Below are 19,908 nucleotides of genomic sequence, written 5' to 3' on the forward strand. Positions count from 1 at the left end.
TTTTGTTATAATGATTTTGCTATTAAAATACATTTTCAACTAGTTGTTGTTCCAGGTCAAGCCTAATGTTGAGACTGACTGCCCTTAATAATATCCTTTATTAGTTCCACAGTGGGGAAATTAGCAGGATTATGGCAGCAAAGTGGGTAAAAATACATATATTTTACAAGGCTCCTTTCAAGGCACTCAAGGTTGCCATACAACACATTAAAAACAGTTCAAGGATGGACAATTAAAAAAGCAGAACAGTTAAAAAGCTGAACAGCTGGGTAGTGCATCAATAGTGAAACAGCAAAGGTATGAGTAAATCACACAAAAACAAAAGCTAAAAATACAATATAATCTAGGGCATATTAAGTATTAATATTGCACATACATACATTTGTGTTGATATTAATATTGCACATGAATTAATTAATAATTTGCTGGATTTTTAAATACGGTATGTGTGGTCTTGAGCAAGCCACAGAATCCATCCTACTTCAGAACGGTCTAGCTACAATCAGTGTGACTGCTTTTGTTTCCAACAAAAACGTGAGTGTAAAAGTTCAAGTTCATTCCTGACACAAATAAATACATTCTGGAGCTTTTTAAACAGAATGCTGTTTGTATACGAGTAGCACAATGTTTCCACTGAGATACAATTGTACAACCATTTACAGTTTATTGTCGATACAAAACATTATAGCCTTGGTTATGCTGACACCTATCCTCAGCCTCGGGTACTTCCCAGCTCTGGAACTTCAATGTCGTGACCAGGAGGTGACGTAACTATTGTCAACACTTTCAGCCAATCAGCTGTCACTGGCGGAGACTGTTTGAAATTGAAGCGGGCGAAGGCGGAAGGGACGATGGGACAATAATAAGGAGGCTCTGTTGACTGAACAAAAGACGCTTTTTTACTATATTATATTTAAAAAAACATGCGCATCTGTCCTCATGCATGTCTTACATGTTTCACACAGTGTGTATTTTTATAGGTAGCTAAATCAACCGGAGTGAAATTTGCCGTTAGCTAACCCTAACCCTAACCCAGTAACGTTAACGTTAACATTTAAGCTCAATTGGACTTAATTATTTGTAACAACCGACTGCTATGTCGTTATTTAGTGTACAAGCGAGGAAGCATACAACTTATTATGACCATCTCTTGGCAACACCCGCGCCAAGGACACCGGGCAGAGAGCGAAATGCGACGGACACGGGAAGCCAACATGAGGTCACGTCCGAAGAATCTGCGTGTGAAGACGGCAGAAGATCGTCTGATAAACGTCGACGGGTCAACAGGACGCATGTCGTCTCTGCGCTGTCCAAAAGCGGCAGCGGTCAGCAGGCCCCGTGCGGTAACAGACTCACCCTGCAGAGGAGGTCGAGGAGGAAGAGCGGGTCTGGAAGATCGGACAAAACGATGTCTGGAAGCAGCCTGAATACGACACCAGCTCCGGAGAAGAGACTGACTCTGCAGCGCCGGACCAGGACGCCCTCGATGGATAAAAGCCCACACGGGCAGCGCGGGGTCAGCAGCTCTGCCCCGCAGACGACGTCCAAAGTTCTTGTCGAGCCAAACGGTAGGACATCTGGCTTGTTCAGGTCTGCGAGTGTTCGAGAAACCGCCGCCCCGTTCAAAACCCAGTTGAGGCAGACGTGCAGCAAAACTCCCTCTTTCTCGTCTTCTATAGGTAGGCAGCTGGAGGACCGGGCTCACACCTTTAAAACCCCCACCAAAAAGACCCCGTTTGAGAAAATCGCAGCCAGGAGAGACATGTTCGAGAGGCTGGTGGCAAAAGACGCTCCCAGACTGGTGACAGTCAAACCCGCAAGTCTAACGAGGCCCAAACCCCAAAAGCAGCAAACGGAAGACTCGAAACCCGTCCCGGCTCCTCGGGGCAGCAGGGCGTCGGCAGCAAAGCCAAATGCAGCGCTGCAGTCCAGAAATATGTCCGCCGTAAGCCAACAGAGAGACGTGACCCTGTCCGGGACCTCCATTCCTGCTCCAGCATCGGCCGAGCAGCTCCTGTCTCGTCCCACCGAGGCCCTGCAACTGCAGGATTTATTTAAAATGGAAAACAGTGCCGTGATTGTTGCAGTCCGCGTGCGTCCTTTCAACGCAAGGTGTGCAATGCAATATCTGTATTACTTTCTGAGTAAATGGTGCAGGAGTAGATGATGTCTGTTTGGGTCTCCAAAGCCTCTTCCTCACGATGTCATCAGCTTACTTCAACTGTAGATGATAAACGACGGTGTGGTTGAGTCAGACCTTGTGAGATAAAACCATCCTTTCATTTTAATGTAAGCAGGGCGATAGAGTATACACTGGACATGCAAAGGCATCAAAGAAGTTGATTATTTATCGAAAACTTTAGTGGATTTGACAAAGGAAACACCTAACATAAATGTAGTAGTCATGGATGCATGCAACATGTTCCAACCACTGAGCATTACATGGAAACAAGTCTGTTTACCCAGGTAAAGCTGAAATGATTAGTCTGTTTATGGTTGGCAACTGTTTTGATAATGGTTGAAGTAATTTATCAAGGAAATAGTCATCAAGCTAGTTCCAGCTTCTCAGTTGTGATGATTTGCTGGCTTTTCTCTGTCCAATATGATGGGAAAAAAGTCATATTCTTTTTAGGTTTAGGAGTATTTGTTTGTTTGTTTCTGGTAGAAAGATATCAATTTTTATGTTTGTAAATGTTTATCCTCTAATAGAGAGAAGGCAGAGAAGGCAATGCAGGTCATCTTCATGAACGGTCAGGAGACTGCTGTCCAGCATCCAGACTTCAAACAGAGCTACATCTTCAACTATGACTTCTCCTTCTGCTCGGTGGACGAGTGTGACCCCACCTTCGCCAGCCAGCAGATGGTGTACGAGATTCTGGCCAAGCCTCTGTTATCGAGGGCCTTCGAAGGATTCAACACCTGCTTGTTTGCTTACGGCCAAACAGGCTCTGGGAAGTCATACACGTGAGTGTTTTTGGTTTGAGCTCATGACAGTTATTTCTTTGCTCTTAATATGTTCTCTTTGTGAAAATCTTAAATATGTATCAGTTAACCTTATCATTTGTTTGAAATCTTTGTTTAGGATGATGGGCTTTGGAGAAGAGGAAGGGGTAATCCCACGATTCTGCCAGGAGCTTTTTACTAGATTGGCATCCATGATAACTGAAGAGGTAAAATCTGACTTTTTTCATGCAATTTTTTTAAATGTCCAGAGGCTGCAGTTTTTCTTTAGAAGACAAAAATTCAAACAATTGATCATTTACATGAATATTTATTTTCTGTTTACATGACTGATCATTAAGTTGTTATATTTTAGGTCAAGTGTCATGTAGAGATGAGCTTTTTTGAAGTTTACAATGAGAAGATCCATGACCTGCTGGTGACCAGAGATGAGCCAAACCAGAGGACGATGCCCGTAAGTAGTTTGAAACTACTGGTTGCTACATTTTCAGACAAACCAGCTACTTTGCCTTTTGGAGAATGGGAAGTTCTTGGAGTTTACTAAAATTCTCTATCAAGCTGACATGGCACATCTGATTAGCACAGTTTTCAGAGATGCACACTTGCTCAGTATGCTTATTAATGCATACCATTTGTGTACGGTCATTAGTGGGACTGAATAACCTGAAAATGTGTACAGCTAAGTTAATACTCTGTTGATTTGCATTTCTAGCTGAGGGTGAGGGAACATCCAGTCCATGGTCCCTATGTTGCTGACCTCTCTGCGTGAGAAACCTTTGACTTTTCTTTGCTATATCACTCTTCATAAATGCCAAAGAACATTATTTAATGCTGTGATATGTAGAGTTGCTCACTTTGGAATTTCTTCACAGGAATATTGTGAGCTCCTACAATGACATTCAGGTAGGTTCAAACTGCTGTCAAGATATTTTCTTCTTTCTGGTCCTCGCCAAATTTTAGTCAATGCACATAAGAACAACTTTGAATGAGACTGCAAGTGATGATTGAGTTTCTGGTAGATGCCCTGTTGAAATACAGAACCCAGTGTTTGACTAACATTTTTTTAGAAAGGGCAGTCCAGGCACAACATGGAGAAAAGTGCAGAGCGTCAAAGATGTATCTAATGCATAACATAGAAAACAATAAATGGTGCTGATAAGAGACATTTCACACAGAGGAATTCAGTCATAATTCACAATGTCTTTCTTTAGGGTTGGCTGGAGCTGGGCAACAAACAGAGAGCCACAGCAGCTACAGGAATGAATGACAAGAGCTCCAGATCTCACTCTGTCTTCACCCTCATTATGACCCAAACTCAGGTATCGCGTCTCAACTGTACTTTATGTCGCACTTCGCACACAATGTATGTTGCCGAGTAAATTCCTGAATATTTATATTAACTGGGGCCTTGTTGTGTTCTCTTTTTACACCATTAATGCTTGTGTGCAGACTGAGTTTGTGGAGGGTGAGGACCACGACCACAGTATCACCAGCCGAATTAATCTGGTGGACCTGGCAGGCAGCGAACGGTGTAATTCAGCCCAGACAAGTGGAGACCGTCTCAGGGTACACACACACACACACACATCTTGGTTATCGCTGATTGATTGTGAGTAAAAGCTTTTCAATTCAGTTCATTTTGTACAGCCCAATATCCCAAATTACAAATTTGCGACATCCCTGTCCCAGGACCTCACATCGGATCAGGAAAAACTCCCAAGAAATAGAACAAACCCTTCACATTCAAAGAGTATTTCAGAGTGTATGAATATGTGGTAGTAGGCATGGTCCACGATCCAGACCTCCATTATCCATCAGGCAGGTGGAGGTAGAGAGGAGGAGTGGGCGGGGCCTCAGCAAGGCCATGGCATCAGACCCAGCCAGCTAATAAAGGAGTAATGTGAACTCTTTTCTTAGATTTAGTGAGTACACGACCTGCGGCATTCTGGATCAACTAGAGCAGTGGTCACCAACCTTTTTGAGCCCAAGATCCCTGACCTCCGCCTTCGTGACAGGCAAGATCTACCTATTGAGGCATTGAGCGAAAACGACTGTCCAGACTGGACTTATTCTTTGAGGCTTTTTATTTAGCCTAATTTTAATTGAATGAAATCAAAACACTTTGGTCCAGCTTTCAAATTGATGTGACCAGGAACACAGAATTTAAGTGCAATATAAAAAGTTAATTATTTGTTAACCGCACACAATATAAACAAGAACAAACACATTTGCAACTAGAATGGGCACTCGGTAGAGCGCATACCTTCGCATATCACAAGATTGGGCATTGAATTATGAACATTTTGGCATTAGTTGCATGCCAATTGGATAACAATTAACCACGCTATGGTAAAAATAAGATGTTGACCTTTTCATGACCTTGACCTTTGACCCGATCAATCCCAAAATCTAATCAAATGGTCCCCGGATAATAACCAATCATCCCACCAAATTTAATGCGATTCAAAGAAGATTTGGACCTTTTCATGACCTTGACCTTTGACCCGATCGATCTCAAAATCTAATCAAATGGTCCCCGGATAATAACCAATCATCCCACCAAATTTCATGCGATTCGGTTTAATATTTTTTGACTTATGCGAATAACACGCACGCATACAAAATACACGGCGATCAAAACATAACCTTCCGCATTTTCAATGCGAAGGTAATGAACAGCTGGATGAACTACCAATATAAATGTCGTGTTTATCAACTGACATTACAGCACAACACTGACAACATGATCAGTCAGTGCAACTCATGTAAGTTCAGCTCTGTGTCATCACAATGCCATCGAGTCATGTGACTCCAGGATTTTTCCTGCATAGAGAACATTTGGGCGCGCGCCTACGCCGTTTTCCCGAGCGCCTATGACAAATCCCGAGCGCCTAAGGCAAAAAAAGTCTGCGATGAAGAAAAAAAAAAAAAAAAAAGTGTTCATCACGTGCATGTCAGCGAATATGTTCTCAATAGTATGTTTCAAGTAGGCTACAGCCGAACCCTCGTTCTGTTTTGATCAATAGTAATCGAGTTAATAAGCGTGTCTTCTTGTCTGGTCAATACGCAACTGTGAGGTGCGCGAATGGACAGAGCGGCCAGCTGCTGATCACTCACCAGCCCGACGTGCACGAATACACCTGGACTATATAGGGATGCACCGATCTGATCGGCGCCGATCCATATCGGCCAATATTCCCATTATCGGTTTTGATCGGCGCTCTCAAAACGGCGTATCAAACTTGGCCGATCAGATGACGTAACATCTGCTAGAACTATCAGACGTTTCAATCGCCGCGCATCGCAACGGAGACGATGCGCCCGGCGAGGGCCGCACAGTGAGAGGTCCATGAGGGGATCCTCACGCACCGAGCGGCGTCCCCGTCCCCCGAGTTGAATCTCTGGGTCAACTCAGCCGACTCTCACATGTCTGCCCCTATAGACTGATGCTCACGGTAAACACATTCGATCGGGAGCGCGCGAGGGTCTTGATAAAGTTAGCGGAAGGATTTATGTGACAACATCCGGTTTTGCAAAGTTAGCGGAAAGAACCACGTGAAACAACATCCGTTTATCAAAATAAGATGTCGACAAATCATACACGAACATATAAAAGTAAACAATGAACTGATTTTGTATATTTAGAGATCGTTTCTGAGATTTAGCTTAAATTATGCTAACATTAAAACATTTTTACTGTACCAAGGAAGAGTTTATAAAAATAAGTCAGACTTTTGTATGTTAAAAAAAGTCCTGTATATAGATTTCCCCAAGAGTTCCAGGAAATGAATAATGCAGATGTGTTCCATACATATCTGAAATCCCCTACAATAGCAATCAAACAATTTTAATGTATCAATTTGGAAATTTTTCAAAGTAAAAGTTTAAAGAAATCTGTAATTTCTTTAATGTTTGAGGTGCTTTAAATATGTATTTACTATGGAAGCCCGTTTCCGCCACTGTGATAAAAAATTTAAGATCCTGTAGTGTCGAAATAATTATGAGATAGTAAGTCGAAATAGTATCTCATAATTATGAGATAGTAAGTCGAAATTATGAGATAGTATCTCATAATTATGAGATAGTAAGTCGAAATTATGAGATAGTATCTCATAATTATGACTTAGCATCTCATAATTATGAGATAGTAAGTCGAAATTATGAGATAGCATCTCATAATTATGAGATAGTATCTCATAATTATGAGATACTAAGTCGAAATTATGAGATACTATCTCATAATTATGACTTACAGGATCTTAATTTTTTTATCAGTGGCGGAAACGGGCTTCCATAATTTCCTCATAGTCCTAGGCAATAATGCTACACAATAAATAGAATGCTTCAATCAACACCGTGATCGGTATTATCGGATCGGCAGATACTGATTTCAGTGATCGGCACCAAAAAACCTGATCGGTGCATCTCTAATTGTCAATTTATTAGCCTATCTATTTTAGCAAAATGATTTCCTCAAGCATTGCTTCCATAATTTATGGGGGGGGAAAAAAATACATAGATGTCTGCTAATTACGGTGAAACGGTAACACAGATTGTGCGCGTGCAGCGCGCTAATAATTTTTTTTGGGAGCACCGAAGACCCATTTTGACCCAGGAAAAACCTTGGACTCCAGTCAGTGTTATGGCTGTGACTGAACACTGTCTGTGAGCTTGTAGTTAGTTTATAAGCACAGACAGCCAGTCTGAGGCCGTCTGTGAGCTGTCTGTCAGAAATCCAGCTCCTGGTCTTTGATTTGGTGATTTTCTTAACTCCAATGAGGGGCACATTTGGTATTCATGAAAGTTTTCTTATCTGGGATTCGTTCTGAACTCAGACCGTTGGTGATTACATTCACATTAACTCTACAGACATCCTCAGATTTAAATAATTATAATAATAATACATATGAGAATCACCATTTGTGACTCTTGCATCTGTGCTTTTTAAAATAATAGAATAAATATAATTGCAATTACTTTCAAGTAAACCAGATTGCTCCACCAGACAAGGAAAAAAAGCTCAATGTTGAGCTTTTGTTCTGAAGGGCAACAGCAGAAAAGCCGAACTCACGGAGGTAGGACCTGGCAAGTCGCCAAGAATGTCGGCTGTTGCGCATACGTAACTTGTTAATGCCGTAACGTAAACATTTACACGAAGGTACAGGCATTTCAACATTTATTTATTCATGATTTAGTTTTATGTTGGTGTCCTTTGAACTTCTGTAATATGTGAAGTTATCAATAAAGGTCTTTCTGCATTTCCCCTGCGCCCCACCTGTAGTACTACGTTATCCTCTTTCAGGAAGCACAGCTGAGAACACGGCTGTGTAAGATAACCCGTTTTTAGGTATTCATGAATCAGGCGGAGATCTTTTCTGACGTCAATCTTCCAGTCAGGAAGAAAACATTTCAGAAGACACTTCAGAACATTTTCGAGAATGAGGAACAATGTGTTTCTGAATTTATTTTCATCGCGATCGACGGGTTGGCGACCACTGAACTAGAGGGACCTAAGATTCTTATTAGAGCAGCCTGATAATAAGGAGTTGCAGTAATCTAGTCTGGAAGTAACAAACTCATGAACCAGTTTTTCTGTATCTTTTTGAGACGAGATGTCTAATTTTTTAAATATTACGTAGATGAAAAAAATGCAGTCCTTGAGATTTTCTTCAAGTGGGAGTTAAAGAACAAGTAGCGATCAAAGATAACGCCGAGATTCTTTACAGTGGTGTTGGATGCCAGAGCATCTACAGAAATCACACCACCAGATAATTGATCCCTGAGGTGTTCAGGACCGAGTAAAATGACTTTAGTTTTGTCAGAGTTTAACATCAAGAAGTTGCAGGACATCCATGTTTTTATGTCTTTAAGACATGCTTGAATTTTAGTTAGCTGGTTTAGCTCCTCTGGTTTGATCAATAGATATAATTGAGTATAATTTTCATAACAATGAAAGTTTATGGAATGTTTCCTGATAGAATTGCCCAAAGGAAGCATATATAAGTTAAATAAAATTGATCCAAGCACAGAACCTTGTGGAACTCCATGACTAACTTTGGTGGTCATTGAGGCTTCATCGTTTACAAATACAAATTGAGATCGATCTGATAAATAGGATTTAAGCTAATATAGTGCGTTGCCTGAAATGCCAATCGACTGATCCAGTCTCTATAATAGGATGTCATGGTCAATGGTGTCGATCGCACCACTAAGGTCTAACAAGACCAGTACAGATATGAGTCCTTTATCTGATGCAATTAGGAGATCATTTGTAATTTCCACCAGTGCTGTCTCGGTGCTGTGGTGTTTTCTAAATCCTGACTGAAAGTCCTCAAATACACTATTATGATGTAGAAAATCACACAACTGGTGTGCTACTACTTTCTCAAGGATCTTAGAGAGGAAGGGGAGGTTAGCCTGTAGTTAGCCAACACCTCTGGATCCAGTGTGGAATTCTTCAGAAGAGGTTTAATTACAGCTAATTTGAAGGAATGTGGTACATGGCCTGTTAGCAAAGACACATTGATAATATCTAATAGAGAGGGGCTAATTAAAGCAAAACATCTTTAAGCAGTCTTGTCGGTATGGGGTCTAAGAGACAAGTAGACGGTTTAGAAGTAGAAACCGTCGAAGACAGTTGTTTAAGGTTAATGGGAGAATAGCCATCCAAATATACAACATGACATACAGCGGTTTCCAAGGCCACTCCACTTGAGGACAGATCAGCACTGGTTGAGGGCAAGAGATTATTAATCTTGCCTCTAATAGTTAGAATGTTTTTATTAAGAAATTTATGAAGTCATTACTACTAAGGTCCATAGGAATACACGGCTCCACAGAGCTGTGACTCTCTGTCAGCCTGGCTACAGTGCTAAAGAGAAGCCTGGGGTTGTTCTTATTTTTCTCTATTACTAATGAATAATAGCCTGCTCTGGCATTACGGAGGGCCTTCTTATATGTTTTAAGACTATCTCGCCAAACTAAGCGGGATTCTTCCAGATTAGTAGAAAGCATATGCTTTCACGCTTTCGTGATTTTTGCTTTAGTTTGCGGCTCTGAGGGTTTTACCAGCAAACCCCCTTTACCTCACCGTCTTCCTCTTTAGAGGGGCTATCGAGTCCAGTGTCATTTTCAGTGAGCCTGTGGCACTATCGACAAGATGATCAATCTGGAACGGACTAAACACAGGAGTCCTCTGTTATATTGAGACATGGTATTAAATCAATTGCAGAATAAATCGCTTCTTTAAATGTAGCTACAGCACTGTCAGCTAGACATCTGGTGTAGAAACGTTTGACTAATGGTGTAGTACACTCCGGTAGTATATCCTCAATGGATGTGAATGAATGTTGGTGGTGGTCGGAGGGGCCGTAGGCGCTGATTGGCTGCCACGCTTCCGTCAGTCTGCCCCAGGGCAGCTGTGGCTACTGATGTAGCTTACCACCACCGGGATGACTGTGTGTGTATGACTACTGGACTCTGTAAAGCGACTTCGGGTGCCTTGAGAAGCGCTATATAAAATAAATGATTATTATTATTATTATTATATGTAAGAACAAGGTCGAGGGTGTGGCCAAAGCAGTGACTGGGTTTCTGTACTCTCTGACAGAAGCCAATAGAGTCCAACAATGAGATAAATGCAGCACTAAGTCAATCATTATCAACATCCACATGAATATTAAAATCTCCTACAATAATAACAGTTTTAAGGACTAAACCTGATGGAAACTCTGAACAATTCAAATATAAATTCTGAATATGGACCTGGTGGTCGGTACATTATAGCAAATAGAATTGGCTGTAATGTTTTCCAGGTTGGATGTGAAAGACTAAGAGCAAGGCTTTCAAATGAGTTGTAGTTTAATTTGGGTTTAGGATTTATTAATAGGCTCGAGTCAAAGATGGCTGCTACTCCACCTCCTCGGCCGGTGCCTCGAGGAATGTGAGAATTAATATGACTTGGAGGAGTCGATTTATTTAGGCTGACATTCTTCATGACTCAGCCAGGTTTCAGTAAGACAACATGAATCAATGTGATTATCTTATATTAAAGTAACATTATGCAACAATTGTACCTTAAAATAACAGCTTGAAAATAATTGTGTCGCTACAATGACTTTTAATATGGCGATTTGCGCCTCCGCGATTGCCATCGGGGGTCTGTGGGGAAATAACTCCGCTATGTAGGATTCTGGGGCCGCCCGATCCGGGGCGGATGTACTTCGACCTGCTTTCTGGCAGTGATTACGCAATGTCATATAGTGCCAGTCCACGCTCGCAGCTACAGTATAAGGGCGAAGTAAGCAAAGTCTCTTGTAATGAATTACACGTTCCAATGTAAATTATGAATATGTAGCTTTTTGGTGTTGTCAACAATATTGTATTCGATCACACGTACTCCACATTTAGAAAACAACATATATAGGCTGAAAACGCGATTGGTATTTCATCTAAACTAAATGTTGTCATTCTTTTGGTTATGTTAGCATTCATCTCCGATATCACAATGAATAAAACTATGCAGTCATATTTATGTTAATCTTTGAATATTCTTACCTTATCGTTTGACATCATTTCTTGGTTTCTGACTTCGTCTGGTCATCAATACAAGTGTATGCGAGGCTGCATCTATCGTAACTGCGTATTTACGACACTGAAGTAAACGTTAAATACCTCCAAAACTGAAGGGGGCGCTAAAAGGGAAAAACTCCATTATGGGGCTTTAAATAATGTACTAATACACCTTTAGATAACACATCTAATATTTAGCAGTCCACATTTAATTCTCCTGTTGTGTTGCACTGCTGAAATAGTGGTGTTAACTTTTATGAGGTTATTTTGGATGACTCCTTCTAGTTTTTATTTATTTAATTAATTTAAATTTAAATGGCCGTGGGGGGGACTGGGTGGGAGGGGTGTGGGACTACTCTGTTTCTGCTTTCAGATTTTTCTCCATTTCATATCACCATTAATATTAGTTATTATTAGGGTCCGAGAGGACCCTATTGAAATTGTTAAGATTCTTATTATTCCGCTTTTTATTTTTCCTCTTTGACCGCATATATATGCATATCCCCAGTATGCATCATATCCCAAAACACATCAAATTTGGCAAGCTTGTCAGGATTGGTGAAACGAGACGTAGGACCCCGACCTCAAAATCCGGCTTTCAAAAATTGCTCTCTAGCACCACCTCAAAGTTTGACCGGTGACGCCCCTCACCCAGTATGTTCAAATGACTAGATCTTTTTTATACATGTCCACTTGGACCTGCTCTACAAAAAAGCCTCTCAGACCCCTAAGCTCCGCCTCCAAATATTTTTAGCCATTTTGAATTTTGTGAAAAACACATAATTGGCGAGTTCTCCTACACGCTAGGTCCGATTCATACCAAACTTACTGGAGATCATGAATGAAGTTATATCATCTAAGATTTTTAATCCGTTTTTAAATATCTGGGCGGCACGGTGGCTCAGTGGTTAGCACTGTCGCCTCACAGCAAGAAGGCCCTGGGTTCGATTCCCGGTCGTTCCAGGTCCTTTCTGTGTGGAGTTTGCATGTTCTCCTCGTGCCTGCGTGCGTTTACTCCGGGTACTCCGGTTTCCCCCACCATCATAAAGGCATGCACCGCAGCCTCACCCCGGCTCGTATGGATGTGAATGAATGTTGGTGGTGGTCGGAGGGGCCGTAGGCGCTGATTGGCTGCCTCGCTTCCGTCAGTCTGCCCCAGGGCAGCTGTGGCTACTGATGTAGCTTACCACCACTGGTATGACTGTGTGTGTGTTTGACTACTGGACTCTGCACTCTGTAAAGCGACTTCGGGTGACTTGAGAAGCGCTATAAAAAATAAATGATTATTATTATTATCTCATTGTGTTAAACATCTATGGCCCAATGAACATTTTAGGGGCGTGTCTTGTTTTGTAATGCTCATAACCTCAACATTATTGGGACAAAAAAATCCAACCTTACAGGAAATGTGCAGAATGCATCCTGGAACATGCACAGCCATTTTCTTGCAATTTGAACAATAGGGGCGCTACAATAATTCGCCAAAGTTGGCCTTTTTGGGCGTTTTTTGCTTGAATTTGCAATTTCTTGCTGTTATACATTTCAGGATTTCTCCCACAAAACGCCCAAAGAATTGTCTCAAATCATTTCTGAAATCTCTCGAACAATGAACACTGCGAAAAATAAATGTATTTTTACCGTACAGTCTTGTCGTTATGAGTACTCCAATAAATGCCCACTTTCTTTGATATTGTTATGTTATAAACTACTGCTTTAACTCATCCAATCTTTCCAAAAAAAGATGCATGCTGCCAGTCAAGGCCTGAACACATTCACATGAAGAAACAAGCGCATTTCTCATACGAACTTACTATAATTTATTCACTTTCACGATAATGTTAACCCTACTAATATTTATCATCTCATCTGACACTAGCTCAAGAAGATAAGTGGTTGCCTCGTGTGCAGGAGAGAACGTGTTGAATCCATCACCTTTTTTTACACTTAATTTACATGACGTGGTCTACACTTCACGTAGAGACACATGATGCATGAATATGTTCAGAGTCAAAGCGCCACCGACTGGCTCAACTTGACTTTCTCAATCCGCCCCAAACTTGTCCTGCCCAAAAGAATGTCACCCCCTACGGCTGCCTGTAATAATAATACCAGATCTGTCGCTCAGCAGGATAAGTGTTTGACTGGACACCCAGAGATCCGTGTCAGCTTTTTTTCATCATTTTTTAAAAAACATTTAATTTACATGACGTGGTCTACACTTCACGTAGGGACACATGATGCATGAATATGTTCACGTAATTAAAGCGCCACTTAGTGGCTAAACTAGACTGGATCGAATCTGCCCCAAACTTGTCGTGCTCGTTACAAGTCACGGCCTGAGTTTATCGACAAGCCTAACTGCACTCTTAGTCAAACCGCTACTTACTGGCGAAATAAATACAGCGTTAGGTGACAAACTGCAAAACGTCAGACCGGCGTGCCTGCGTCCTCGGCCGAGCGGACCAGCGTCCCGCCGGTGCCCACGACCGGCGCAGATGAGCGAGGACTCGTTCATCGCAGCTCGCAGCTTTAATATATATATTTTTTTCATCATTATTATTCACTTTGGATCCTGCAATTTGTGAATTTTATTCTGACATTTTTAAACCTAAATAATAATAAAATATGGCTGCATGAATCAATAAAAATCACTAAATGTATCAATTTGGGCTTTAGAAGAGATTTGGTTGTATTCAGACCCATTTGCTCAATATTTGTTCATCGACTTACCTTGCAGACAGCATACACTTCAAAACAAGAAATGCCAATTTGACTGTCATTGTAGGAGGGTGCTAGCATCAACAAATCCTTGCTTACCCTGGGAAAGGTCATCTCTGCCCTGTCTGAACAAGCACTGACAAGGAAGAAGGTCTTCACACCGTACAGAGAGTCAGTCCTGACATGGTGAGTGATCAGAGTGCATGCATTTTTAAACATTTGCTCCAACTATAGTAGTATAGCATATCTCATATCTAAATTAGGAGGATGCTCCTGACCAGTTCCATTTTCCTTCTTCCGCAGGCTGTTGAAAGAGAGCCTGGGTGGTAACTCCAAGACAGCCATGATCGCCACACTGAGCCCAGCTGGCAGCAATGTGGAAGAAAGCCTCAGTACTCTGCGCTACGCCAAGCAGGCCCGCACGATCATTAACGTGGCGAAAGTTAATGAGGATACCAGCGCCAAGCTCATAAGAGGTCAGTCACTCAAAATATCCATATTCAAAAATCTCAATTGGGCTTAATTGAGCTCTGATCTTTTTTTATTTTGTAATAAATGCAATAAGCTTTTTAAACCTGTTTTTTTTATACAGACAGTTTATTTATCTTAACCCAGATAGTAGTAATTGCTTGTTTTATTATTTTTTATCAGTACATTTTCAAACCTTATGGTACAACCCTGATTTTACAGTATTCCCCTGAATACTGAAGATGTGGCAGAGGTGACTCCTTGGACACTGTTGACTATAAATAAAAATGTGGCCTCCGTAACGTCAACTGAGGGGAAAGCGAAGCAGCAGGACTAAACACCTTCCTGTCTTGAGAAAACCAATTAGATCTTGAAGAGTTTTTGTAACGTATTTCCAAAATTGGATGTCTGGTAAAGTAATAATTCAGCCAACGACCTTCTCTCGTTCTCCTTTCCAACGGGAGGATTTATTCTCTGATCACACATGTAAAATACAGTGGCGGGCCGTGGGCCTGGGGCCTGGGCCTTCAGTGAGGTCCTACACAGTCCCACCCGAATTAATCCACCTCTTATTACTATCATTATGATGCCATGGCTCTAGACCAGGGCTGCTCAATACGTCGATCGCGACCTACTGGTCGATCGCGGCGTAGTATTGGTAGATCACATGACATTAAAAAAAATTGGCCCGCCCCCGTCATTTTCTCTATAGCACGTCTTTGTTCATTTATTAAACTAAACAGCCGTCTGATGTTGATCGTATCTACACAACAGCATGTCATTTCTCTCGGCTCTCCGTCTCGCGCGCTGCAGAATGCGCGCATCGGGACAGAGAAAAAGAAGAAAAAAAGTCAATTGCACTAGTTTGTTCACTAAACAGGGCATTGTCGCACCCAAAGCAGTTTCACCGTGATGATAAAGACACATAACTATTCACTGAAAATAAAAGAAAGAAAACAAATAATTTGCAACATAGGCTATTTGCCATTTTATTTTGTGCCAAACATACATACACATTTAATAAAAAATAGAATGCATTGTATGCCTACTCACCAAAGACTGATTATTTGAACACAAAATCCATCCTTCTTTCTTTCCTCAAGAAGACTTCAATGACTCTATTGTACAGTCTATCTGTGCGTTTTAGTTCCACTAATAAGTCCTTTTCTATCGACATGGAGGCTAATGCTGAAAGCCGAGTCTGTCCAGTAGCAAAAGTTCATCTTGAGAAAGGCGTTAAAAGTATATGCTCGACCAAATCGACATCTTCTCCTCCTTCCGCCATTGTGGGTTGAAAAAACAGCTTTGTAGTCCGCGAATTAATTCCTTTATCAAACTCAGTTTCCTAGTTCTGAGGTTTTGCATATACCTGCCCATAGGACCCGCCTCTCAATATTGGTAATCCAATCAAAAGACGTGCAGCACGACGCCTGCTAGCTGCTCCTGTGCCGGTTCCGGGGCCTGCTAGAAGGCCTAGAGGAGCCAACTCTAAAGCTGATTGGTTGACACAACATTGTCATTCCCATTCACTTGAAGCTACCAGCGTCCGCAATGTTGATTCTGAAGGCCTAAGGGCAGATTTTAGCCCCCTGGCAACACACGATGACTGAATATGATTGGATAAAAGATCTAACATAAAGACCAGCCCTCCAAATCTCAACCTGGGGCTGGCAGCAGTGCAACCAAGAGGAAAGCTATGAAATGAAGAGTGTAACTCTTACTTTGGGGAATCATTGAATACATATTTGTGGGAACATTTATTTAAAAAAATATATATATTCTGATGATGTTTAGGCCAGCAGAGAAGGCCTTGCTGGCCCTGACGGCCCGCCACTGGTAAAATACAATCTTGATGCGATTGCAATCACAGCCGGAGTCCTTTTCAGTCAGCACAGGTCAAAACCCAAAACGACTCAGCCTTTCCCAAAACAAGTCCGGCTCTTCAAGCACCCATATTCCGTGACGTCGTCCTGACCTCGGATCTGCTCGTCTGCTTCTTTCTCACAGGAGGGGGGCCCTCGTCCCCCTCTCTCATTGTAACAACATGCTGTGTGTGTGTGTTGCTTTGGGTGAGGCGGAGTAGCTAACCTTCGAGAGGCAGACATAATACTTATCGGCACATACTTCAGCTGCTACGTGCTGTCTATTCTGAGGTTTGAAGAACCTGGACATGACAGTCCAATTCAATAATTCAGATAAATATTAACACTATGCTCATGTATATACAGCAGTTCATTATTCTTTTCTTCGTGAACCTGAGCATTTGCCATTTCACACAAACCGCACCTGTATGTCCTTATTCCAAGGGTGGTCTTTCTACCCTGAGCAGTGTTGTTACCATCCTGGCATCACCGGTGAGAACAGTGTTTGTCCACCGGAAGAACCCCGCAGTACATCATTTTGTTTTAAACCCCACAGTACATAATTTTCTCCATTAGCTACTTCTTCATTCAGTTTCAATTCAATTCAGTTTATTTTGTATAGCCCAAAATCACAAATTACAAATTTGCCTCGGAGGCCTTTACAAGCTGTACACATACGACGTCCCTGTCCCAGGACCTCACATCGGATCAGCAAAAACTCCCCCAAAGAATAGAAAAAACCCTTTCACAGGGGAAAAATGGAAGAAGCCTTCTGGAGCGCAACAGAGCAGGATCCCTCGCCCCATATGGACAGAAGCAATACATGTCATGTGTACAGATGAACAGCGTTACAGAGTTACAACACATTTAATGAATATGACAGAAATGTATGAATAATAATAATTCATCAGCTTCTATTTGTTTCTCTTTCTTTATATGTAAATGTCTATATTTCTGTATCTGTATCTTGCTCTTGATCTCCTTCTCTCACCCTCACCTGCCTATCTGTCCATCACCGGCTTAGGCACTCTCCAGTTCATTTTAGGCCTGACCCCAACCTTGCCTCCAGGCCTTATTTATGCACATGTCATACAAGTATTTTTCTTTAATATGATGGTTGTGCTGCTGTTTGACATTTTTAGCACTAAGGGGAGCTCTTGCTGTGGATTTACTTCTCTCACAACTTCTATCAGTGTGCATTAGTTTATATAACTCAAACGTTATAAATCAGGCCATTGTCTTCAACAAGTAAAATTGTTTGGCTCTTCACTGACGAAATCTGCTTTTATCTGTAGCCCCTGTTAAAGTCGCATCCTCAAACACTTTCAGGACTTTTATGTCACTCCCTTGAAATTCACATTGACTGGTAATGATTTATGTGTTTATTTGCTCTAAACAGTTTGTCATGTTTCCTTCTTGAAACTTTGTGTGTTTTCAGAGCTGAAGGCGGAGGTGGAGAAGCTACGATCAGCCCAGATGAGCTCCCAGGGCATCCAACCAGAGAGGGTCAAGTTGTTCCAGCAGGAGATCATTGGCCTCAGGAACAAACTCTGTCAGCAAGAGAAAGAAATGGTTGAGGCCAACCGGTCAGTATTACTGCAATACTTATTACAACTTTTGTATTTAATTTATATGACTCAACGGACCCAGATATAAGGTGTCTCCTTTTTGAGGAGATCAAAGTAAATCTGTTGCAGATTTCCATAGTTTAGAGAACCTCGTAGCAAAGTGCTTCTGCATTTATCTTTGTTAAATTTGTTTCTGAATTTGCTTTGTTTTCATACTGTTTAGTTTTTTCTCCTCTTGCACAGTGTTGCAAATATTTATACATCAACAGTTTAAAATGTGAGATTACATTCTTACTTGTTATTCTGTATAGGTGAAAAAAGCCTCATTAAATACCTTAAATTTAAACTTCATTTAGGGAAAAGGTTTATAAGTTATTGAAAAGGGTGATACGATCATGGCAACATTTGATCTGAGGTGATTTCATTTCTTGTTTATCTTATTTTCTGGCAGGGCATGGAGAGAGAAACTGGAGCAGGCTGAAATACGCAAATGTGAAGAGACCAAAGAATTGCAGGTATTTTTATGAAGCTGATATTTATTTTCATTCTATTTTTTTTTTTTTAGTAAACTTTCCTATTGTACATTAAGAATAAATGTTCTCGTTGTTTTCAGAAATTAGGTGTAACATTTAAAGTAGACAATCGTCTTCCTAACCTGGTGAATCTGAACGAGGATCCTCAGCTGTCTGAGATGCTTCTCTACATGATCAAAGAGGGTCAAACCACAGTGGGCAAACTCAAGTCTGAGTCCAGGCATGACATCCAGCTGTCAGGAACCCTAATCGCTGACCAACACTGGTAAAAAAATAAATAGTACAAAAATACTGTTGTGGTTTGAAAATTACAGAGTTCCAAAAGGAACACCATGGGTTTTAGTTTAGACCAAAGTTTAAGTAAAAAAATAAATACTAATAATAATAATTTAGGGTGACGGCTACAATAGCTTGGACAATAGTGTCACTCAGTGCGTTTACATGATGGTATAATTCGAATCTTGCTTTAGTCGGACTATGCTATCTTTTGGGGGATCAGCTGTTATCCCAATATACATGGCAGTGAGTAATTCGAATCATTGGCCGAAAGCATGTCATATCCGATACGATAGGCGGCGCTGTTTTCATTACAACTCGTGGTGATACAGCCATTTCCGCTTGACCTCTTCACCACCACCAACAACAACATTTCGAGAAAGATGGCGAACAGAGAGCGAGGTGAAGCTACATCCCTCTACTATTCTTCCATGGTGTTAATAGGAGTACAGCGAATGCAAATGGCGCTATTGGCTGAGTTGATAACGGAGAGAAGACGCCGTCGCCGAAGGTACACGAAGAATTTAATTTATCGTCTCTTTCGACTTCCGGGTCACGACATGGGAGGGAGGGAGGGAGGGAGGAGGGCGGCGGGATCTCGAGCATGCGCAAAGACGCAAAGTCCAGTTCCGAATCGAATTCAGAGTTACATGCCGCGAGAGTCGAATTATCAACTGGATCGGACCGAGCTATCCAGGGGTGTTAATCGGACCGAAGTCGGACCGCACATAGTCCGACTAAGGTGTTTACATGAAACGGATAATTCGATTTCAGTCCGACTAAGCCAATAATTCGATTGCATGTAAACGCACTGACTATTGCCCCAAGATATACAAGAATCTGCCAGCAAGCACAACTCGCAGTCCCTCCACTGCCCACTGTTAGAAGACAATTTTGCCAGGAGGTTTACGGTTGATGGCCAGTGACTTTCTGCACTTTGAAAAACCTTCA

General features: G+C 41.5%; 1 protein-coding gene across 3 annotated transcripts in view; it reads left to right on the forward strand.

Moving 5' to 3' along the window:
* Positions 1 to 887: 887 nt before the first annotated feature.
* Positions 888 to 19,908, forward strand: part of kif14 (kinesin family member 14) — a 34,425-nt gene continuing 15,404 nt past the window's right edge. For 2 of the 3 annotated variants that reach the window (XR_008831746.1, XM_056414801.1), the window contains exons 1-13: positions 888 to 2,112; positions 2,710 to 2,964; positions 3,083 to 3,170; positions 3,317 to 3,415; positions 3,674 to 3,726; positions 3,834 to 3,864; positions 4,173 to 4,280; positions 4,411 to 4,527; positions 14,318 to 14,436; positions 14,554 to 14,726; positions 18,019 to 18,166; positions 18,600 to 18,663; positions 18,762 to 18,946. Coding sequence is in view for 2 of the 3 variants with exons in the window: in XM_056414801.1 (XP_056270776.1) it covers positions 1,097 to 2,112; positions 2,710 to 2,964; positions 3,083 to 3,170; positions 3,317 to 3,415; positions 3,674 to 3,726; positions 3,834 to 3,864; positions 4,173 to 4,280; positions 4,411 to 4,527; positions 14,318 to 14,436; positions 14,554 to 14,726; positions 18,019 to 18,166; positions 18,600 to 18,663; positions 18,762 to 18,946 (2,456 nt within the window). In the remaining variant the exon portion in view is untranslated. The remainder of the gene's footprint in view (positions 2,113 to 2,709; positions 2,965 to 3,082; positions 3,171 to 3,316; positions 3,416 to 3,673; positions 3,727 to 3,833; positions 3,865 to 4,172; positions 4,281 to 4,410; positions 4,528 to 14,317; positions 14,437 to 14,553; positions 14,727 to 18,018; positions 18,167 to 18,599; positions 18,664 to 18,761; positions 18,947 to 19,908) is intronic. The other variant, XM_056414802.1, reaches the window with a different exon arrangement.

This window comes from Pseudoliparis swirei, chromosome 5 (genome assembly GCF_029220125.1).
Source record: "Pseudoliparis swirei isolate HS2019 ecotype Mariana Trench chromosome 5, NWPU_hadal_v1, whole genome shotgun sequence".
In the NCBI taxonomy this organism is placed as follows: Eukaryota; Metazoa; Chordata; class Actinopteri; order Perciformes; family Liparidae; genus Pseudoliparis; species Pseudoliparis swirei.